This window comes from Siniperca chuatsi, linkage group LG19 (assembly GCF_020085105.1).
Source record: "Siniperca chuatsi isolate FFG_IHB_CAS linkage group LG19, ASM2008510v1, whole genome shotgun sequence".
In the NCBI taxonomy this organism is placed as follows: Eukaryota; Metazoa; Chordata; class Actinopteri; order Centrarchiformes; family Sinipercidae; genus Siniperca; species Siniperca chuatsi.
Window position 1 is genome coordinate 15,412,381 of NC_058060.1, and position 23,863 is coordinate 15,436,243.

The following is a 23,863-nucleotide window of genomic DNA, read 5'->3' on the forward strand; positions in this document are numbered from 1 at the left end:
TGATAAGTCTCAAAAGAAGAAAACAGTCATGTTGATTCTATGAGGCAAAATACTACTTTTTTAAATCAAGCCCCCATTGTTCAGTAAAATATTTGTCATACAGACATTTTAAGGATGAGTGGATGTTTTAAGTGCACGACAGGGACATGTTATGAGTCATCATCAGTCAATGCAGTATGTTTGCTTAATGCAAAATAAACAAGATAATGACTCTCCATTTGTGTGTTTTTTTTGTGTTTAGGTTCTTTGCCTTCACTAAGTGCCAGGACAACCAGGTGCCTTTCCTGGGCAATGACATCACAGGTCTCCGTGACGACAAGCCATCTATCTTGCCATGTGATTGGGAGTCTGATGAGGGTGGCTCCCCTCCTCCGGACTACAACTCTGCTTTTCTTTACCCCTCCCTCTAGCATCTGCCCTTGCCTATCTCTGACAACTTTACACAGAATATATATATATTACCCTGCTCGTCATTTTTACTCAGTCAGAACCTATTCTGCTTTGCAACTGTGCTGTTTGCATCCTCTACCTCATTATAATATCTGCATGTATTCTTCTGTCCTCTTCCTCTCACAGATGTTTTTCCTTATAAAACATTTCTCTACATTAGACACAAAACACCTCTTTGCTTTTCTTCATGTTCCAAAACCATATGCTGTTGTACAACAAAGCCTCTTCAGTATTACCAAGTATTATCTTGCATTACCACACATAACCCCATCCAAGAGCAGCTAAGTATTACTTGGTAGTACTTATCACGTGCAGTTATGCAGAATGTATTTACTGACCTACAACTATTAGTGCTTAATGTATTGGTACCTCATGTGCTGAGCTTTGTGAAGAGGAACACTGCTGTATGAAATAATTGTTTCTCCTACATGGCTACTATTAGGCCTGTCACGATAATTACTTTTGTTGGACGATAATATTGTCCCAGAAAAAATTGCGATAAACGATATCATTGTCATTTTAAGACCATTTTATGCCACTGATATAATGATTATATAATAGAATTATAATGCAAGTGCACCCTTTCAAAGAGCAATGACCTTTTAAGCTGCCTGAGCCCAGCCCACGGGGAAACTCGTACAGAGAGCAGATGATGAGAGGAAAGAAGCAGCGCAACCTGAAATGACAGCAAAACTTGTCTCTGACTCAGCATAGTTTCCTTCTGTTACATTCAGCTTAGGCACTGTGAAAAAAAGACTTGGTGACATTCTTATCCAAATAAACATGCATGTAAACACAACGGGCAATATCGTACGATATATGGACATAACCTCAATCATTTTTGCTGACCTCGATAAGTCGATAAAGGAATTATTGTGACAGGCCTAGTTACTATATGCTGGAAAAAAAAATGTTATTAGCCACTGAAAATACAGGATGTATCTATATTTATTTTAATGCTGTAATCATTTCATGGATGAGTCACTTGTTAATCATCTCTGTGCCTTAAATATAATATTTGTATCACAGCTATTTAAAACTAATGCAGTCTAACACAACAGCCCTGCAATAAAATTGACTTAATGCAGGTTATAATGTTCAGTTCAGTTGAAACTGTTTTAGAGAGGTGCTAATTAAAATATTAGAAACACCATACAGTTGAATCATCTCTCTAAAACTGTTTCAACAAAAACATTCTAACATTTTTGAACATAGGCTTAATTGCCGTTGTATTAGACTGCATTGGTTTTAGCTACACATACCTAATAAACTGGCACCTGAGCGTATATTTAATTCTTTATTAAGTATCCTTTGATATAGAATCAAGTCATTCAGAATTGACAAAAACGTATATCTATATTTTCTCATGCTGTTTTTTGCTATATATTTTTATTTACAAAAAATATTGAATGCATGAAGATCAATTAAGTGTAGTGTATTTCCCCTCCATCAATTCCTTTTCCCCCCAAACCATTAGCACTGAAATGATTAGTCAATAGACAGAAAATTAATTGGCAACTATTTTGCTAATCGATTAAGTTATTTTTCAAGCAAAAATACCAAACACTCCCAAGTTCCAGCTTCTCAATTGTGAGGATTTGCTTTTCTTTGTCTTGGGTAGCAGCCAATTATTTTGGGGGTTTGGACTATTGGAGAGACAAAACAAGACATTTGAATACATCAACTTTTTTTTCCTGACAAAATATAGATCAAACGATCGCGGCAGATAAATCGTTAATGAAAACAATCATTAGTTGCAGTCCTACAAAACATAACACCAACGGATACATCCACAATACTGGCATCTAACCCACTTTTAACTCAAGATCTATATACACCTGGTATTAACATGCAATCTGTCTGGATTGTGAAATCTGATCACTGAACTGCATTTACATGTTTTTTGTTAGATACAGACTGCATGTTAATCCATTTTAAATGTGGTCAAAGTGACTAGTAGAAAAGAATAGACAGATTAAGACTCGTGATACAGCCATCTCATTCTGCAATTGAGCAAGGACTACATCTAAAACTTTTCTAGTATTACAAAAAACAAACTTTGACGTGCATTCTATGTGCTTGTATTTTCAGTTTTAAAGATGATTAATCGTTGAAGATTGTAATTAAATTAATTTAGTAAAATCCAACCCATATGACTTTTGTTCTATAAACATGTTTTAAATATTTCATTTTTAGCGGTAATGTCCCCATTTGACAAAAAGACAAGATCCTGCATGTATCAGTTTTGGTATTCTTTATTAAAATACTGCTGTACACACAAATATTGCAAAATTTGAGACAATGAACACAAGAGGGGCATAAAACATACCAAGATGGTGATTGTAGGTGTGTTGATGTGAAAGAGGAGAAGATGGTCATCACTAATATTAACTGGAGTGTGTGTGTGTGTTATGATGTGGTAGATAGTGATACGAGCACTGACATTGTGTTGGCCGAGTTGGGGGTGTGTGTGTGTGTGTGTGTGTGTGTGTGTGCGCCTCTGAAGGTGTGTGTCTCTCTGTGTGTGTGTTTTGAGGGTTTTCTAAAGCACCACATTCACCAAATATGTTTTGTCTGTTCATTTCACTAAAACAGAGGAAGTAATACATGATCTAACACAGCCAGCTCCCTGCAGGTTTGTTGCCCCCAAGTACAGACTGATCGACTTCCATGACAACTCTGACAGGTTTACATAAAGCCGACTGCAACCAAGACACGGTCCTCGTTTATGCCTTTCACCTTGACTTGTCTCTTAACTGACAGCGCGGTTCATACATGTGACCCTGTTTTTCTTCAGTCTTATGTTTGTACAAATTCGTCAAAAGCTACTGAGAACAAGACAAAGGCAGAGGAATCAAGAACAGTAGTTTGACAGAGCTTGGATTCATCTCTTTACCTGGGTGAAGCAGATCTGCACCAAATTCAGTCAGTCAATTTGAAGAACAAGAGATTTGTTTCATTAACGAAATATGAACTGTGCTTAAGGGCAACATGAAATCCCTCACAGCATGATCTCCACAATGCTGTTACTTTCCTAAAACCTCAATCTGAAGACGTCCCCACCCACTCCACTGTAGCTCATCTATCTGACTGGACAGGGGGCGGCCAATGACAGCCAAACACATTCAATCATTGGGCCACTCCAGCTGTTTGTCATCCTGAGAGAAATCCAAGCCATCTGAGTGAGTGCAATAGCCAGTGCCACTGTTTTGTCTCCAGCACGTTTGTGTGTCATGATCTTTAAAAGTCAAATAAAACCAACACAAACAAAATTAACTGTTGGTGCCCTGTTCCTATTCTCTCCTTCGCCCTCCATCCCTTCCCATTTCCCTATACCCCTGCTGGAATTGGTCCACAGAATAATAAAGAGTTGAATTGAGGCAAAAATTAATTGCCCTCCCACTCATGCATTCCTGCGCAATATCTTAGCAAAGAGAAAAACCAGCTAGGGAAAAAAAAAAATTCACAAAAAGCATCACTTTTTCTCAAATGTTGAGGTGCCAAGACCCCCTGAGGGGAAGTGAAGTTTTGGATAAAAGCAGGAAGAAGAGGGGAGTAAGAGAGACAGAGAAAGGGGATGTTAGGTGCGGGCGGGGGACAAAATAAGGACATTCCACAAAGAGGCAGCTGTGGCTCCACCTCAACAGAAGCCCCACCCAAGGGCTACACCCAAGTGCTGGACAGTCAAACCAAAATTACCCATCCTTGAGCAGTTCATGTTAGGATAGCGTCCATTAACCAAAAGGTGGTTGCTGCATATGTAACAAACACTTGGTAGACAGTATCAGGAGAAGACACCCCTTCCTCAGTGCCAACAAAAACCACGTTTTAAGCCCCAAATTCCAGTCCATGCTAGCCCACCCACCCACATTTATGAGCCTGATGTTCCACAATCTCCTGAACTAAAATGTCAGAAATCCATCGATTTTCCAGTTTTAAGAACCCTTCCCACCCACCCAAAGTGGTTTGTCCTCTGTACAGGGGAACCAACAACCAAGGCAAAGGTGGGCTGGCCCATTTCATGAAACAGGTGCCATCCCGCCCCCCAAAAAAGCCTTGAGTGGTGTGTCCCGTCTCCTAGTGCGTCAGAATGAAGGGGTGTGGTCTCCAGCCGGAAGAGAGACAAAGCTGGAAAAGCTGGATTTCTTTTTTTGTTGTTTGTTTTCATTCTTAGTCTGCTCTGGTATTTATGTCCGTGTGTGTGTCTTTATCTCTCTCTGTACATCCTGTAAGCCACTCACATGCATTCATAAAAATAACAAAAATTAACAAAAAAATTAAAATCTTAGTGCATCCTCCTCTGAAAAATAAACCCCAATTGTAGAAATAAACAATAAAAGCAGGAAAAAAGTTCGAAACCTCATGGTTTGTTTCTCGTTTTGTTCCCCAAATCTAAAAAAAGTCATCATACTCGTTTGTCACAGCTTCCATATTTGTCCTTTTTCTTTTTTCTTTTTCCTTTTGTTCTACGATTTTCAGCTGTGGGGTTTAGGAAAACTAAAAAAAATACACTTTAGAAAAAGCCTTCCTGGTGTGACAGGGTCAGTGTATGTGACTGAGGTTCACGAAGCCCTGCCCCACTGCCTTCGTCATGCTGATGTCATCTCCATGAGCCTGGTCCTCCCGTGTAGTGCAATAGTGTGCTCCAGGTCCGGGCAGTCCCACCTCTGGCCGAAGAGGGCGCTACAGAGAACCGGAGGCTGCAGCCTGCAGCTCCTGGAAGGTACTGTCGAAGCAGCGCTTCAGGTCCGAGTAGGTCACAACCAGGACGCTTTTCTCGTCCCGTGACACCAGGCTGATCTTCTCAGGAACGCCCCCGTCCAGCTGTGTCAACACAGAAAGATACAGTCAAAAACACATTTTGTGTGATTTTGAAAGAAAACTTCTTGGAAAAAATATCTTTAAGGATTTTATAGGTAGAACTGCAACCATTAGTTGATTAACCAATTAGTCAATCGTTTAGAGTATCAATCCGCAAATATTTGACAAGCAAAAAAACTGCCAAACATTCTCTAGTTACAGCTTCGCACGAGAGGATTTTCTGATTTTCTTTATCTTATGTGATACTGAACTTTTTATCTTTGGGTTTTGGAGATCACGTTGGGCTTTAGGAAATTGTGATTTATTCACTATTTTCTGAAATTTTTGGACTAAACGATTAATCAAAAAAAAAGAATCATCACTCATTGCTGTATAATGGAATTAATTATTATATTATACTGTATGTAGTGACCATTATATTATATTATCATCATATTATTTCATTATAATAATGATACTGTCGTTACATCACAATTTATTATCACTAAAACACTATGTCCTTCTTTTCTTCCGCCACACATGCCTTACTCTACACACTAACCTGTCCAGGATCATTACACACTGATACACTGCCTCTCATACAAACACATGCGCGCACACACGCACACACTACCAACACATACCCAACTTAATCTAACCTAATCTCTACTCCCTTTTATCATATCACATTCATTATTTTAGCAGCTTTATGTCTGTCCATTATGTTTGTCACTTTTTTGTCACACTATTTCACCAATAAATAAAAAAATAAAATAATAAAAATAATGATGAAAATAATTGTTAGTTGTAGCGCTAAAGTAAATAGGTAGAGAGTAAGATTTCATGCTGTACTACTGTTTACCCAGATGTCCCTTTAAATCTGAGATAAGCATATGTAGATTCATTAGTGAGTGTAGAGTCATGTGGATCTTAAAAGACATGAGTCAAAGGCTTGTGAAGTACAAAAAGTCATAGCTTTAACCAGCTTCAGACTTAAACAGTGAAAAGAATAACAAAAGTGAGAAAAGATAAATCTACAAGAAAGTTCAGTTGGTGGTTAATATGCTTATTGTTTGAATTTTTTAGGATGTTGGATTTGGAATTTGGATTTGTTTGTATAAATCATAGTTCAGTAGCATTCACAGCTTTCTGTTGGTGTTGATTGTTAGCTGCAGTTTAACACGCAGTTCTAAATTATATTTTTGTTAGCTCTGGAAAGCAAAGTAGGATATGGCCTAACAAACTAGTTCAAAAGTGCTGAGATGGTCCTGCTCATAACCAGCTCATAACAAAATACCAAATCTCACTGATGAAGTAGCCCAATAGTAGACCTACTTTTACTCTCTCTCTACTACAATCGGCTGGGACATGCATGCATGTTTATTTAGCCGGTGCATATGAAGCATGAACAGATGTTCTGAAAATAGGCCACTTTGCCTAATTCATACACATTAAATTGTTCCTTTTAATGGATAACTAATTCCTGCATGTTCAAATATCATTAATAAAATTTTTTAAAAAAAGAGAGAAGAAAAGAAGAAAGCTCACTGACTTTGTTGAGGCAGGAGACAATGTGGCTGAGGTCGATCCAGGGCGTCCCAGCTTCTGTCACCTGGTGAAACAGGTGATCGCGGAAAAGCTTCAACAGATAGCGGTCGCCCGTCTCCGACCACGTCGGGTCCTTCTGAAACCTGATTCATACAACGCAAGGTCACAGAGTAGTAACAGAAGCACAAATCACACATACTGGTGGCTCTTTATACAAATGCTACTTACTCGGGCCGCTCGTTGATGGTGCCCAGTTTGGCCAACAGGCGGAAGAGACGGCCATTTTGCACCTCCTGCAAATAAATGATGATTTATATTCACCGGTCCCACCAGTTTTTTAATATATAATTTTTTGACATTTTTTCCTTTATTGGACAGTCAGTAGTGAAGAGGCAGGCAAGAAACAGGGGGAGAGAGAACTGACATGCAACACAGGCCTCCGGCCGGGATTGAGCCATGGGCGTTGTGGTTATGTTGCATGTGCTCTAACCAGTCGCCTACCAGGGCGTTACAGCGGTTCCAAACATTTTCAGAAAAATGGAAATCAGCTTCCCTAAAGTAGGGTTTTTGAGCAGTTGCACACTAAATTCCCCCAGTATCCCTTTACTGGGGGAATTTAGTGAGGTTGAATCACAGACTTTAAATTTAAAAACCAGACTTTATACTTAATTTTGGAGGCAGCACAATTGAACTTAGATTAGAAAAACACATGTCCATTTAGACTAAGCAAATAACACTGCTTCAGGGCTGTTATGATTTTGATTTTCCACCACTACAGTTGAACAGAGAAAGAGAAATACCTCATAGCATTGCTATAAGGTATGCTGACACTGCAGGTTGAGGGATAAATAAAAATAAATAAATCTGCAAACAAGCAAATGAATGAATAAAGAAAGGAATTAATGATTGAAGAATGAACAATAACTTCTAATATTAAAAAGGCAGAGGCGTATGTGACAATTCCTCCTTAAACAATGGACCTCTTTAAAATAGCAAGACTACTCAACTCTAAAACTGTCAGAAACTGAAACCTCTGCCACTTGACTTTCTGTCCATACATGGTGCTGGACCCTGTTTTCTTACAGGTTCCAGATGACACTTCCTCCTACTGAAAGTCAACCAGAAGAAACTGCATTTTCTTCTAGATACAGCCATATTCGTATGCAGTCTCATCTGATTATTAATGAATAGAAATCCAAGACAACAGTGACCGGCTCCAACATCACTGATGAATTCAAAAAGCTCATACATATCAAAACCAACTGTAAACTAGAGAGATGTGTCAGCTAATGTATTTGAATGTTTAGAGAGCTAGCTGCTGTAATATTGTAAAATATGGGCACCTACAGATACGACGAAAACTTAATGGTTTTTGACTTTACATCAGATTATTGTCAACAAGTTGTAGCTCACCTTTCACCTCTGCAGATATAATTTACTCCTGCCTCTCCTTTCTCTTCCTCCTCTCTGCCTGTCTCACCCTGTCAAACGTTTTCTGCACTGTTGGACAAAGTGAAAAGTATTGAAAACCAATCAACCGATCATGTTGGCGTAAGTAAGTAGACTAACTTCTTGTGGGGGAAAATGTTTAACATTGGATTTCTAATGGCAATTTAAGATCATCTTACTTTTGAATACAGATGGTGTCTTTTTGGAGCCAACATCTAGAGGCTGTTACAACTTCGTCTTAAGGCACTTCCACATTAGCTCCAACATTTGGAGATTGTTGCATGGCAAAACAGAGACGAAATGCACGTAAGGCTTTTTATGGGCTTGCAATTACTTGAATCTGAATTTATTTAATCTTTTTACATTTAAGAGTAGGGCTGCAACATATATTGAAATAATTCAATTAATTTGAATTTTTCGTTTTGTAGGATGTGTAAAATGTCTACATCTTGAAAACAGTTATTGCAACGTGCACAAAAGGTTATTTTCAGTCAAAAAGTAATGTAGATGATGGCTACATACGCTGTTTTGAGTCATGACAGTTGTGACTCCAGGTTTCTCTGGCTATCTTGTAGTGAAATTAAAGGTAGCATCAACGAGAACTGACTGAAAATAGGCTCTGCTCACTGATCTGCTCTCAGAGAACAGGAGTTCTCTGAACAGTGTGCGGATTCTTCTACACTCAGTCTGTTTCTACCTGTTGGGTAGCCCACGCTAGCTAGCCAGCAGTCTGTGTTTCTTGACATCAGCCTGATATCTACACAGAGCAGGAACAGATTAGTGTGCCGACTTTCTTGCTCTATCCACGCTGAAACTGATTATTAAATTGCATGTTCGTGCTCTACTTGGTGGAGGGGGAAAAAAACATGATAAATATATCTCATATTCATCAAACATATCTTGGTAATGGGTAATATAACTTTTAAAATTTAAACAATTCCAACCACAGCCAGCAGCTTGACACAACCATGCCACCATGGCAGCCCTCTGTTTTACATGAAACCCTACCACATGCTACGACCCAGATTAACTCAGTTAGGACTGATAAGGAATGAAGCTAACTCGTTAAAAAGGTTAAAGCTTTTGTCAACAAAAAGGCTCACCAGGCAAATACACAACACAGCTACTATTTGCTGCGTGCAGATATACATTCAGCTAACACATAATGCAGAGATGGCCTGATAAACATGAGACGCTTACACTCTCCCCACCAGCACAGATATCAGCAGATCACAGGCAGGTTTGGCCAGAAAAGCTACTAGTAGCTACTAAGCTACTACTATTATTCTAGCCCATTATTACAATAGAGTGGTATTTCTCCTTGCTCTAATCTTCATGTGTCCCACTGGACATCTAATAAAGGCAGAAACAGAAATCATCATTTGCAGTTAGAGGTAAAAACAGCAACACAGTCTACTTTGTTTGGTGGATGTGTACAGAGATTGGGTGTAAAGGGGAAGTTAATGAGAAGAAAGAGGTTGGTTGTTTTCACACCTTCACACTAACATGGGGAAACTGAATTCAAGACGAGACTGCAAAATCTACAATACACCCTAGAACATCCTGTGTGTGTGAATAACTTCCCTCTTAGCGCACCAAACCAATTGCCATTTTTCTGGTCCTAACTCAAGAATATCAGCCTGAAAACACGACTGAATCATGTATACTCGTGCATGCTTTCTGTTCGTGACTTGTGAGACACAAACACTCCCTTTATGCATTTTTTTTTTAAATCTTCCTGGACAAACATGTAGTGCCCTTTCAAGTACCTTGGCCAGGTCCTCCTCAATGACATCATTCCTCATCTGCGATGCATCCAGTTGTGTGTAGAACCGAGCTCCAATCATCGGCATAATGTCATTGACGCTGCGCAGGCGAGACTGTTCAGTCAGCAGATACCTGCACATATACAAAAACATCATTTGCCTTCAGGTTAGTTGGAAAGGCAGAATAACGACCTGCAATGTTACTAACCCACTCTTCTATGAAAGTACTGCTAAAACTTGACAGGCTGAGCGGTTATATTTTTAATTGACTCTTTAATTGATTTTAATAGACCGACTAAGTTTGACACCTAAAATCCTGTCAAACATACCTGCTTTTACATAGATTTTGGATGACTGGGTGGCTTTAAAATCATGTATAACCGCAGAGAAAATCAGATGTACAGTAAGTTTAAGTATAAAGAAGTTTAAGTATAAAAGCATCAGTCTTGTCAAGACACAAAGGTCAATTCTCAACTCCTTTACAGTATCTAGAAGTGCTAAGTCAAAGGCAACTGGACTTAAGTTAATTTGACTTTGCACTTCTAGATAAGAAATAACCTGAATAACTGAGAATCCTCATACATATTCTCAGCTCCTCCAAAACAGAATATGGTCATACGGTTAATGTACCTATATTAACTTTAGCCTGCAAGAAATGCAGCAGTACAGTAAATGCAGATAGAAAATCACAACTGCTGACGCAAATACTATCATGAACTACATAACTGGTGTGGGTGGATGACAATCTGTCAATCTGAGTTCTGAGAAATTAATTAATCAGATATACAGCATACCTGACTGCTGTAGATACTAAAACAGTTTTAAAAAGTACTGAATAGTATAATTTGTATCCCACGCCACAGTTTTTTTTGAAACCTTGTTATGATTCTTTGATTATAATCCTAATTTGAGGGATTATGCTGTTGATTTATGTAATCTTAGTTGTAAAATTGGAAATTTGTACTGCACTTTACTATTGATGTTTATCAAAACTTGGTTTGAAACCCTTCATTCCTCACAGGCTGCATGTCCTGGGCTGACATCTGAGTGGCAAAAGGGATAGCTTGTGGCAAAGTTACAGCCTTGGGACAACATGCAAACATGGGACTATGTCTTGTGGCCTGAGGAAAATGAAGGAAGTTGCTTGTTGCCAATAGGTGAGGAGATGAACTGATGTACTTGATCAACAGCATGTGGATATGGTAGTGTTAACAGAACGTTTTGCTTACAGATACAAAGTCATTGCCCCCTTACAGAATGAGGTTCTTGAGGTCTGAAGAGTAGTTGATGGACACCAGCTCCATGGCCTTCTGCAGGTTCTCCCTTTGAATGCCAGCCAGGGAGTTACATGCCAACGCCAGCACCACCTTGCCCAGCGACACTAGGTCTGCTTGCTATACAATAAAACACACATCACAGAAATACACGTCAATGATATGAATGAAGTCCCATTTTGAAAAGAGCTTTAACCATACATGCTGAAGTTGTTAAATAGATGAGCTATAACTCTCTCCATTAGCACATGTTGTACAACTCTTCTGTAATGTATATTCATGTGTAACTGACCACAAACTACGTCATAGCAAGTACCTGGTACTGTGGCATTAGGGCAAGATGATTGGTCTGACTGTTGTCAAAAGTTAAGACATCAAACACCCCAACACAGTTCACCCGTAACCTGCAGAGATAAGAGACCATTATCATCAATAGTTTGCATGCATGTCTGTATTGAGTGTGCACAACCACATGGTTGTGAAAAAAAAGGAAGCCTGAACTGAAAATAATCTTCCGCTTTTAATGCATTTACAGTTAACAGTCACATCTACACTTTCTTAACTGGAAATTGAAATTCATGCTGTTCTGTACACCACCATTTATGGTTACAGTGCATACTTGCATAAGTATTGACAGCTTTTGCTCAATACTTTGTTGAAGTACCTTTGGCACCAATTACAGCCTCAAATCTTTTTGAGTATGATGCTACAAGCTTGGCACACCTATTTTTGGGCAGTTTCTCCCATTCTTCTTTGCAGGACCTTTCAAGCTCCATCAGGTTGGATGGGGAGTGTCGGTGCACAGCCATTTTCAGATCTCTCCAGAGATGCTCAATCGGGTTCAAGTCTGGGCTGTGGCTGGGCCACTCGAGGACGTTGACAGAGTTGCCCCATAGCCACTCCTTGATCTCCCCGAACGCTCAGTTTGGCCGGGCAGCCAGCTCTACGAAGAGTCCTGGTGATTCCAAACTTCTTCCATTTACGGATGAAGGAGGCCACTGTGCTCACTGGGACCTTCAATACTGCAGAATTTTTTGTGGGACCTTATATAGACAGGTGTGTGCCTTTCCAAATCATGCCCAATCAACTGAATTTACCACAGATCGACTCCAATCAAGTTGTTGAAACATCTCAAGTATGATCAGTGGAAACAGGATGCACCTGAGATCAATTTTGAGTGTCATGGCAAAGGCTGTGAATACTTATGTACATGTGATTTTTTTCATTTTTTATTTGTAATAAATCTGCAAAGATTTCAAACAAACTTCTTTCATGTTGTTATTATGGGGTATTGTTTGTAGAATTTTGAGGAAAATAATGAATTTAATCCATTTTGGAATAAGGCTGTAACATAAACTGTGGAAAAAGATAAGCGCTGTGAATACTTTCCAGATGCACTGTATGTGCTATAGGCTCTGTGTGTGTGTTTATACCTGGTCTTGCCAGTAATAAGAATTTTGCTGGGGTCCATGACACGACAGGCCAGGCCGGCAGTGTGGATGGTGCGCAGGGCCGAGCTGAGCTGGACAATGTATGCCCAGATCAGAGACTCAGGAAGCAGACCTGCGTGCTGCCGTGGTGGGGGAGGTTCATGTTGTCCTGCACACAAAGACATGCTTTATCAGACAAATGCAGCTTGAAGGGTTAGACAGTACTTATGAACTTAACCTCAAACTGTCATCAACTTCCTTGGCAATCTTCTCTTCAGAAAAAACGCTCTCTTACAGTTGTACATTTTTTGTCGATTGACCAAACGTTTCACGTTTCAAAAAACAATGAGAGGAAATTCTGCTCACGGTTCCCAGAAATCATGTTCACTATCGGTTCAGAACTTTTTCTTACTTGTATTATTCTGTTACTTTTACCACAAACATACGGTTGGGTTATGTCCGACGAGTGTTAGGGTGTGTACTGCACAAGAAAAGCCACAATGTCACACTGAATTGGCCAAAATGTTTGTTTCTCTAAAGGCCATTCCAGAAAAAAATGCATTGGCACTATGTGATCCAGTGTTTTTGAGGTTTTTTTCAGTATGTTCTCCTGTACAATTCATACATTATGGGTTATCAGTGTTTGCTACAGACTAAACAAAGCCCAAGTCTGAATGGTTTTGCTTCCTTATTCCTGTAGGTAGGCCATAAAGCACCTGCCCTAGCATCAGTTTCAGCCACAGTTTCCTCCAAGTCCCCATGTCTCTCTTTGCACAGACACACAAATGCTAACTGTCAAAGTAGGACACTTTACAGACTCCAAACAATTGAATCTTCGTTGAAGCCTCAAGACATCCACAAGAGTTTTAGACCTTTAAAAATGTGTCTTTATTTTAAGTCAACCAAGTGGTTTTATATATACAATCTAAGCCATCAAATGTCAGATGTAAGCAAAACCGCATGCAATGCAAACATGACCCAAATATACCTAGGCTGATGACCTCATTAGCAAACGAGTAAACAAACTCAAAATGTGTGAAGCAGAAGGGTGCAAAGCTGCATCTGAGGTGATACTGGGTCTATTTCAGTGTGAAGCTTCCTTTGCACTAAAATAAAAGCACTGAAAGGGTGGGAAGATCAACTCACCCCACTTCCTCTTGGTAAAGTACGAGTCTGCTGCTGGGTCATTGAAGTGTCTGCTGAACATAGTTTCTGCACCCGCATGGAAGTCATAAGAGAACACCAACGCTAAAAGGACAAAAAGATGGAAAAGGAAAGAGTTAGGGCTCAGAAAACTAAACAATTAGCAACTGTCTTAGCTATACATACTTTTATTCATCCAATTGCTGACATTTTGTCCTGCAATGTACTACTCCCTAAAGAGTTTGCCATCATTCATTGCTCCTGCTAACCTTTTTTTTGAACATATCTTTAATGTTAATTATGCATTATGTCTTATTCACACATACATTACACCCCCTTATGCTTAATTGCAAGTAATGTGTTTAATAAGACAATAGTTATGCAGCTGTGTGATGGATGAAAAAAATAAATAAATAAATACAGACAACAAAGCCTCCCCTCAGCATTCAGCCATCATTCCTTGGTCTAGGAAGTATCTTCCAGAATATATTGGATATTCTTGGTCGCATATAATCAAGGAGGAATGGAATCTATATATATGATCAAATATACCACTTTTACCTCTAGACCAGTATGTCAGAATATGAATATTACCATATGCCATTCTAGGACAGTTTGTGGCTTATTTAAAATCCATTTTAGCAATATGCTTTTACTTTCAACATAGGTTAACACATTTAGCATTTTTTGCCTGTAAGTCCCTTTGATTTGTAGGTGAGGCATTCCTAACAGAAGGCATAATGGATCCAAATCTAATTATTTATTGAAATCCAATCCAACAAGATCCCATGTTGTTTTTGATTGATTGATATACCATGAGTGTTGGGGTGGGTTCTGATGGCTTCCGCCAGCGGTTCAATCGCAAATTACAAAGGCGACAGGGTGCAGCCTTGTCATGTGTCCCTTACCAGTGCAAAGTAAGGAGAGCATTTACCGTTTGTGATAAAAGCCCCTAGCAGATTATGGTATAACAACTTGACCCAGTCAATAAAATTTTCACCTGAACCAAATTCCTTGAGAGTGAAAAACAAAAAAATCCCATTCTATGCGATCTAACATTTTTCTGCATCCAATGAAATTACCATACCTTTAGGATTGTTTAGCTGACAAGGTTGAATGATGTTGAGTAACCTTTGAACATTGTTAAACAAATTCCTTCTGGCAGAACCCTGTTTGGCCATTATTGATAATATGTGGGAGGATTTTCTCCAGCCTTAAGGCTAGTATTTTAAATAAAAGCTTGAAATCTAGGTTTAACAAACTGATAGGCTGGGAAGATGCAGATTCATCCACTGGTTTGTCCTTCTTAAGAATCAGGCTAATGTTTGCTTCTGTAAGTGTTTTGGGAAGATACCCTATCTCAAGGGAGTGATTAAACATGTTCAGTAGAGGCTTCACCATCAATGATTTATATTGTTTATAAAATTCTGAGTTAAAGCCGTCAGGACCCAGGGCTTTTCCTGATTGTAAGATGCGAGAGCTTCAGTTACCTCTAATGTTAAAGGTCCATTCAGTTTTTTTGTTTGTCAATAGGGTTGGAAGACTTGGATTAGAGAAAAAAACTCTCCATTAGTCTTGAGACCCCTGCCAGCTGGTCGTTTGTGTAAAGCCTTTAATAGAATACAATAAAAACCTTATTTATGCCATTGCTATCCAGTTTAACCTGACCAGATGTATCCTTAATAGAGGAGATGTTCTGAGAACCAGTCCTTCGCTTCACCAGGTTAGCCAAATACTTGCTGGGTTTGTTACCAAATTCAGATAGTTTTTGCTTTGCAAATCTCTATTCTGCTCTGCATTTTGAGTGAGCAATAAATTAAGTACTTTTAGATTAGTCTCAGTTAGGTGCTGGTTATACTGTATGCACGTTCACATTCAGATAGTTGTAGTTGTAGTTCAAATTCTTTGTTGTTAGGGTTTAACGTTTGCCATAGGTCCAAATAACCTAGCTCTTAACATATCAACTGCACCCCTTTGGTAGGATTGTTTCTTTCGTCATTTATCTATGAGAGGGTCTAATATACAATTGAGGACCCCCAGCAATTGGCTGAAGACAGTCCAACCACTCTAATTCTGAAAAGGTCTTTGTTATAAGATCAGAAGGGTGATCTGGTAGAGCATAAACATTTTAAAATTGAATTAGTTTCACCGAAGAGACATACCTTCCAGCATTATCCTTAATACAGGATTCTAGTGTAAATGGAAACTGTTAATAAGGATACAAACTAGTCAGCCCTACATATCCACTAGACTGATGTTATTTCATCAATTACTGTACCTCCCATCCTTATAATGCAAGCATATTTCTTGTGATATCCAAACGAAAGAAGCAAAAAATAACTAAGCTAAGTAATCTAATAAGTATAGTGGTATCCATAACAACAATAATAAATTATATAAATCCACAGTGAAAAGGCTAAAAAAAAAAAAAAGATGCTTATAAAGAACAATGTGTTATAAAAAGGGATTATTGAGTCTATGCTAAATAATCAGCATGAAAAGTAAATATGGTAGTATAAAAGAGCTTGTCAGTCATGTTCTGCTGCTTTCGGCCACCTTCAGCCATTTCCAGTCGTTCCTGGCCATTTGTGGTATCCTTCGGCCACCTCTGGGTACCTTCACTTATGTTCGGCAAAGTTCAGTTATCTATGGCCGTGGGTCGCATTCGAGTCTTTTCTCAAATTGCAGTTTTGACATGGAGCAAAAAAAAAAAAAAAAAAAAAAAAGGTCCACAAGTCTGGTACGAAAACATTACATCATGATGATACTGGCTTCCGGCCTCTAACATTAGCCCTCTAAAACAGTAAACTTAGCTATACACGTCCTGGTATCAATTTACCCCAACAGACGTTTCAATTGACCAGTATCAACAGGCATATAAGCCATAACATTAGTTAACGTTATAGCAGAATATTTTTTCAGTTCGTTCATCGTAGACCTTTGGCTAAGTAATAAGGTCATGACTACTCACACTTATTCGTCAGGTACACTGTCCTCTCTTCTCAGAGTGTTTATAAATGCCATCGTTTCTTCAGGCTTGTCAAAAAAAAAACAAAAAAAACTTAGTATGTAGAACGTAGTGTTGTTCACGGTGATCCTCAGAGTTGCAGGACAATTTAAGCCATAATTCTGTATCCCGATCGATTGGAGCTTCTTCCTGGCCTCATCAAAAGCCCAACGTTTTCTCTGACTTCCATTGGAGAAGTCCTGGAAGAAGAAAATCCTGCTACCCTCAAAATGGACATTCTTCGCTCGTCTGGCTGCCTCCAGTACTCGAGCTTGATCGCTGTAGTGGTGGAACCTCATAATCATAACGCAGGGGTAAGGCTTACGATACTCAGTTCCTTTCCTCGCTAACGCCAACACACTGTGCACCCTCTGCGGCTTGATTTTCCCAGCCTTGGGCTCCTGCTAACTTTTGAGAGCTAAGAAAGCAACACTTTGGTGACAAATATCCACCTTAAATAGAGTTTGAATGCTACACCGCAACAACAAAGTATACCACTCCACCTCATACTTTAGCATTTCTGGTTGAATACCAAGATTGGTAAATGTAAAACAACAACAAATTATGGAGCAGGTCAACTTTAGGTCTGGGTCATGTAAAAAAGACAAACTAACCATATCCAGAAGACACAAACATGGAATTAAATTCACACACAAGCCTAAAGCATAAAAATTGCTTATACACAAATAAACACTCACAGTGGTCTCCAAAGGCCTTTGTGGTGAAGACCTCCCTCAGTGTGACAGAGTTTGAGTGCTGAATCTTCTTCCACATGTCCACCAGCATCATGCACTTGGTGTTAACAAGGCGAAAACCTGGACACATTTTAAAAGATACACAATAGACATATAGGTAATAGGACATTTAAAAAAAAAAAAAGAAAAAAAAGAAAAGTTACCTTATACTATCACAACTGTTTCAACTGAACAATTTTAGTTGCTCCAGCTATATTAACGTTTTGGTATGTTTTGGATACAAGTTATTATTTCAGCCAGCTGCTTTTTCATTAAATAAAGTTACCTTAAGAGTCTATAAATGTTCACATCATTTGTCACAGTGGCTATTTTGGTTGAGTGATATTGTGTTGTGGTTTTTTGACAGTTTCTTATCACCACGTATCTTACCGTGTATCCTCCTCAGGCAGTACGGCAGGTCATCCTTGCTGTTGACCGCCTTGTAGCAGGAGGTGATGTAACTGAAGTTGCTGGTCTTCTGCATGCGATTTGGTGGGGGGAGGGGCTCGAGAGGGAACAGGCTGTGGTAGCTGTCCACCTCAGACGGTACATCTGCCAAATACAGAAGCAGTTTCAGAAGAAGAAAAACAAATGAATTAAAAAAATAAAATACACACTACTGCACTTGACATTAATACTGATAGTTCCTACATGAAACTGCTCACAACAAGGTCGGCAGATTATCTTGAGTAACCGGGTCATGATTTCTGGAAAGAGACGTTGCTGCTGAGTTTTTCAAGCGTATTTTTTGTATTTTATCTGTACGGCCGATATCTCCAAAACTTGTTCCTTTAAGCAACAATGCAGGTTTGTTTACTTGCAAACCAACAATAGAGCATCAAAACTGTCTTTTGTTCGATACAGAGCACATGTCATGAATTGTAAAATGTTTTATTGCAAGCCTGCCTCATTCTGCTGTACACAAAGAAATTATTTAATTAATAACAACCCTTTGTGGTGACAACAGAGTAGACCCTTTACCTGGGTTCTCTGAGTGGTCAATCTGGGCCATGGTTATCAGATGTCTGTTTATCAACTCCTGAGGGAAGAATTAAGAGGGCATCAGAAATTACACCCAGAGAAGAATACAGGGGAGATATTTAGTGAAAAAGAAGAAGGGGCAGGTGGGAAATACCTGTCGGAGTTCATCAGCCATGAAGAAGGACGGGGCGTTGGCTTTCGGCTGCATGTAAGCCACATGGGGCGCAGTGGGGGGATAGATATGGTAGGTAGGAAACACCTGCGATGAAACCAGAAAAACACAGCTTCCTATTTATTGAGAAATGAAAACCAGTGTGATCATCACTGTATTAATAATTCCAACTAGTAACAGTTCATAGCTACGCAAATGAATGTGATGGAACATAACTCTTATCAGAATTTTAAAAAAGTGCTACGGTTACACAATGCCATATGAAGCCAAATTACAACCTCTAGTTGGCCACAATGACTGTTTTTTTTTTTAAGATTGTGGAGTGTCTGCACGAAAGAAGGGCAGCTCACAGACTGAAGTGTTGTGCAGCAATTCAGGAGCCAACTCTCTTGCCTCCCAGAAGAAACTCAGATCAGATCAAGTTTTAAATGCAGACAGATGTAAATGCAGTTTGATGTTTGGTTCCCAGCTTTAGTCTGCAAGTATGTCCTGACTAAAATACAGAGTAGGATGTTGTGCGCAGCACATACCATCCCAGCCATTGGTACCGGGGTGTTGTCTGTGTAAAAGTAGGTGGTCCCCCCTACAGTCTCTTTCTGGATTATGTGAGTGCCCTGGTCAGATGCTGTGGTGGGCACCATGTAGTTGGCAGGGTTTGGGGTGTGACTTCGCCTACGAGGAGCAGGTGAGGTGTGCGGTGTAATTTTTGGGGAGTGGAGAGGAGAAGATCCCGCAGACAGAGACATGCCTAAAATTGGAGACAAAAGGAAACATTGCTTCAAGGAAGGGCATGCAGCATTCACTGGCTGCAATCATATAAAATGTTTGAAAGGAGCACAGCACCCAAAGAGGTCGGCTTTTGTTTCAACAGTAGCAAGTGTGGTGCTATACACAAGAGGGAATTCCCAAACTTGCTAAACTATACAATTTCAGAGCTAAAGACGGAAAACAAAACTGAGCCATATAGAAAGTAGATAGTAGAGCAAAGCAGATATAGCAGCTGATTTCTCAGTTGGTAATGCTCCAAAAACCCTCACCTGGAGCCAGCGCAGCAGCTGTGGAGCTGCTGATGGCAGGATGTGAGAAGAGAGGTGAGGGGAAGGCCTGGACAGTGGACTGAGCCATGGTGGCCATACGTGGAGCTCCCTTGGGGATGAACTCACTTGCTGCCGGGTTAGGAGTCTGACGGCACAAGGAAAACACATAGTTTAGAAATCTACCACTCCTGTTAGAGGCAATAAAGACTAGTTAGCTTTCAAGTATCTGCTGAACTTTAAAATAATTTCACTGTCTTGGACAGGATGTTTGTGTGCTCACCTTTCTCCTTTGGGAAATGCTAAGAGCACCAAAATCACTGAAAAGTGAGGATGCCGGAGAGTTCACTGGATCTGTGGAGCACCAAAGAGTGTAAGGAGTTGAGCAGTGGTGCTTTCAATATTCAAAGGATGAGTGCTGAATACTGCTCCACAGAGCACAATAGGGGTCTTACCATGTGTGCTGTGGCTGAAGTTCTTGGCACCATCGTTGAGGAGACTTGGAGAGCTGCTGCTGGTGGTCATTCGCTAAAGAGAGCAGCATCAAGAACAGATGTGTTTATTTTGGGGGCTTTTCCAATGTGTATATGTTCATCGATAAATTATTACCAAATATTACTGTGTTATAGGGCTGCACAATTAATCGAAATATATTATCGAAATCGCAATTTGGCCAAATGCAATATACAAATTGCAGAAGCTGCAATTTTTTGATAAAGGTAAAATGTGACAAAACAGCATTATAATTAGTATAATAAAGTACTGTAGTGCTGCAGAGATGTCCTGGCCTACAAATCTTGTTCTCGTTAGAAAACTTGTTTGTTTGGTACAGACCCCAACAAATGTCACATTATCATGATTTTAATAGTTTTGTCAGTGAAAATGAAAATTGTGATGCAAAAATGATCATTCCTACTAATCGTGAATCATATCACAATCGTAATATCTGTCAAAATAATCGCAACATGATTTTTTTAACCATATCATGCAGCCCTAGTGTGTTATGATAAAATGTGTGGACTTAAATAAAATACTAACTACACAACAAATAACTATGTGCAAAACATTTCAATAACTAATGTGCCTCAGTTTTCAACAGCAATGTGACCACACTAACATCAATTTTCAAAGCAGCTTTTGTCATGCTAGCCGTTCCTGCAACAGGCAGCAGCTCCATTTTCTCCCAGCCCTGGCAGCTTTCTGTGCAGCCTCTCTCGGTCCAGGTGATACCGACAGCACGCAACAACTGCTGATGGCTCCCCCCCCCCCTGCTAAACGTGTGTGTAGGGTTGCCAACTTCGACTAGAAGAAATACAGAACAGCCTCATATGGATAGTGGAGGGTTTGTTTGTTTTGTTTTTTTAGTAATAGTAACTCGTGTTTGATTGTGTAAGGGACAGATTAAATCTGACTAAACCCAAATATTCACCGCTGGATTGCCCGCAGCTACCAACATCTCTGAAACTACTCGTTCTGTAGACAGACATGTCCAAATTTCAGATCAGTCATGCAAGTGCAACATACAAAAAGCACCCAGTTTAAAGCACTAAATCACTCGCTCCAAGCCCCAAACAAAAAGCCACATTAGTCAACAATACAGTGACAGTTCGTTCAAAGCTTAGTACCTGAGAGTTGCAAATTGAAGCTCAGAGAAAGGACGTTTAATCAACATCACTGGATAAACACTGGATATCTTGGGTCGTTGGCAAAACTTAATGTGTGGCTTCACAGAGTATAAGTAACACAATTGGTGAGTATCGTCTTTATATGTAGGTCTCTACCTAGGAACCAATTTAAACCCTTAAAGAAAGCTTGCACTGACATAATCATTGATCACTTTGAATCTTGTTTCAGAAATCTGTTGGGAAACATTGAGGGGCATGCAGGAGGTTGAAACTGTAAATTGGTATATTGTAATATATATTTTAGGGCTGTCAAATTTAACAATAATTTAGATCATTTTTTTTAAAGGCATTGAAAACAAATTAATACATATAATTTAATTTAATGATCTGTTATGGCCACATTTTAGGCTAAGTGATGGGCTTAAGTTCAATGAAAAAGGACATGTATTTGAAAAAATGTCTGAAAATGTATTGATTTCTAATGCCACCATTAGATATTTATATTCAACAATAATGTAGGCTTTTGCGTTAAAATCTTTATTTGGGGGCTTTTCCAAGCAAATATTGATATATGTCTAGTTTGCTATTAAACCAACATATATAGATAGATAGATAGATAGATAGATAGATCGATCCACCCCTGGTATGTTTACACTGACTATATAGTTACACTTTGTACCTGCATCATTGAGTATTTAGACTCTGCTGGGCTTCCAAACCCATTGACCCCAATAAAGCTGCTGCTGAAGTAAGAGTTGGTAAGATTGGCATCACTCAGGGTTGCGCCCTCCATCCCTGGGACTGTGGATGACAGAAACAAAAGTTTAGCAAATACTAATTGCAGCAAGATTGATATAACAGAGACAATTCAGTACTTTAACAGAGATCATAAGGTGAAGTATGCATGATAATGTCAGCCCCACTGTGTGTTTGCTTAACCAAAAACGGCGCTAATTAGAAAGCATGTAAACAGTTCAACAACTGCAGAGTGAGCCACTATTAAAGCCTGCCACGGGGCGATATACGCTAAGTATCATTTAGTAACAAACTTTTTAGCAACAATTACTGGTTTCACTGGTTCCAAGATAAAGTGTACGTAATTAGCTTCTGAGTTGCATGTGAATGTTAGCTATTTACTGTTTGTTTACGTTGGGAAAACACGACAACACAACGCAAAAACAATGCCCCGTGCACAGCTAGCGTATCTACGCTAATGTTAGCAAACATTACATTTAAATCTTAACAGCAACACTACAGTTCGCATAAACAACATTTAACTGGAGAAAAACTAACGGCATCTGTACTACAACTGAAGCCAAACGCATTAAAGTTAGTTGAAGCGGTCAATTTAACGCTAGTTTAGCTAACGCTAGCTGGCTATTAGCTACACTAGCTAACTGTAGTGGGTCGCGGATTCTGCCCACTCACAGCTGTCACACACAACAGCAGGCCTCCTCCGTGAAAGCTGCAAAAGCATTGATAATGTTAGCTATATGTTGTTATAAAGCATAACTAATACCGCCCGAAGACAAAAGCTATTCGCAAGAGCGCTAAAGAGCACCGTCTGTGCTAGCAGCATACAGACGGCTTTGGATAGTGTTTGGCAGGTAAATGAAACCCACGTTGTTTTGGGGTGACGAGGCCTCAGTGAATCCTCGGGCTAAATTTTAATAAAACCCAGCAAGGCCCAAAAGTAAAGTCTCAGTCAGTCACCCCGTGTGAGGCCTTGTCTTTCCGTAATTGTTACTCACTGGTTAACAGCTGCCCTTCGAGAGAAGTGCCTGCAGGCCCCAATGTTTCGCTCTTCTTGGACACACCGGTCCCCCCGCCGCCCGGGCAGGCCGCCGCGGAGCCACCGAGAGAATACCCCGCTGGCGTCCCGCCGGCCATGGACAACGGGACGGGGCTACTGCCGCCGCCGTGCAGCGGCAGGCTTGCCATGGACGGATCCTCGTGCAGGAACTGACACTCGTCTCCATAAAAGCAGGTCTTGTCTTTCGCGTAATATCGGCAAAATTTCACCTTGACATTGGGTATCCCGGCACCCCCGAGCGGAGCAGCTGAAGCTGGGAGTCCACTGTTCATGGCACCGCTGCTGCCGCCGCCGCTGCTGCCGGAAGACACTCAAACATAGAGAGACGCAGATAGCTAGCGAGCTAGCCAGCTAGCCTGCAAACAGTTTCCCCTTAAAGAAACGCGTAAATATCACTTCAGCTGGTGACGAATACTAATGACGCTGCAGTACTTACATTATAAGGCTAAGATGCATGTTGGTTTAAGAAAATATCATCGCGTGCGTGGACTCCTGGTCGTCGTTGTTGTCGCTATCCATGCAGCTGCCGTCTTCGCAAAGTAGCCTGTTGTTGTTTTTTGCTCGCAGTCAGGCTGCTCTGCTAAGCACCAGCTAGCATAGCTTTGCATTGTGGGTACGGCGTTTGGCAGAGTTTACC

General features: G+C 40.0%; 2 protein-coding genes across 6 annotated transcripts in view; one reads left to right on the plus strand and one right to left on the minus strand.

The window, feature by feature from the left end:
* The window catches only part of flt1 (fms related receptor tyrosine kinase 1), a 37,545-nt gene extending 33,645 nt beyond the window's left edge, over positions 1-3,900 (plus strand). For all 3 annotated transcript variants that reach the window (XM_044175668.1, XM_044175669.1, XM_044175670.1), the window contains exon 30: positions 242-3,900. In XM_044175668.1, the coding sequence (XP_044031603.1) occupies positions 242-410 (169 nt within the window). In that variant the 3' untranslated portion in view covers positions 411-3,900. The remainder of the gene's footprint in view (positions 1-241) is intronic.
* Positions 2,690-23,828, minus strand: pan3 (poly(A) specific ribonuclease subunit PAN3). Of its 3 annotated transcripts, none has more exons than XM_044175675.1 (19): positions 23,663-23,828; positions 23,165-23,523; positions 22,093-22,214; positions 20,244-20,316; positions 20,072-20,142; positions 19,792-19,936; positions 19,285-19,502; positions 18,737-18,841; positions 18,583-18,640; positions 17,992-18,153; positions 17,566-17,682; positions 13,864-13,965; positions 12,721-12,886; positions 11,604-11,691; positions 11,268-11,407; positions 10,017-10,146; positions 7,027-7,091; positions 6,803-6,941; positions 2,690-5,274 (listed from the first exon to the last, which is right to left on the minus strand). In XM_044175675.1, exons 1-19 carry the CDS (start codon positions 23,680-23,682, stop codon positions 5,134-5,136), a joined length of 2,421 nt encoding a protein of 806 aa, XP_044031610.1. In that variant the 5' UTR covers positions 23,683-23,828; the 3' UTR covers positions 2,690-5,133. The 3 variants fall into 3 exon arrangements, 2 of the variants coding, with proteins under 2 accessions (XP_044031610.1, XP_044031611.1); XR_006375664.1 differs by lacking the exon at positions 2,690-5,274 and adding an exon at positions 8,212-8,298 and having other exon boundaries at positions 6,878-6,941; XM_044175676.1 differs by lacking the exon at positions 23,165-23,523 and having other exon boundaries at positions 23,663-23,801.
* Between the last annotated feature and the right edge of the window lie 35 nt (positions 23,829-23,863).

Coding starts and splice junctions, on each gene's coding strand:
- pan3 (XM_044175675.1), bottom strand. CDS start 23,682: ATGCATCTTAGCCTTATAAT. Junction 19,937..20,071: donor GCATTTCCCAAAGGAGAAAG/GTGAGCACACAA, acceptor TTGTGCCGTCAG/ACTCCTAACCCGGCAGCAAG. Junction 18,154..18,582: donor TGACCACTCAGAGAACCCAG/GTAAAGGGTCTA, acceptor TGTATTTGGCAG/ATGTACCGTCTGAGGTGGAC.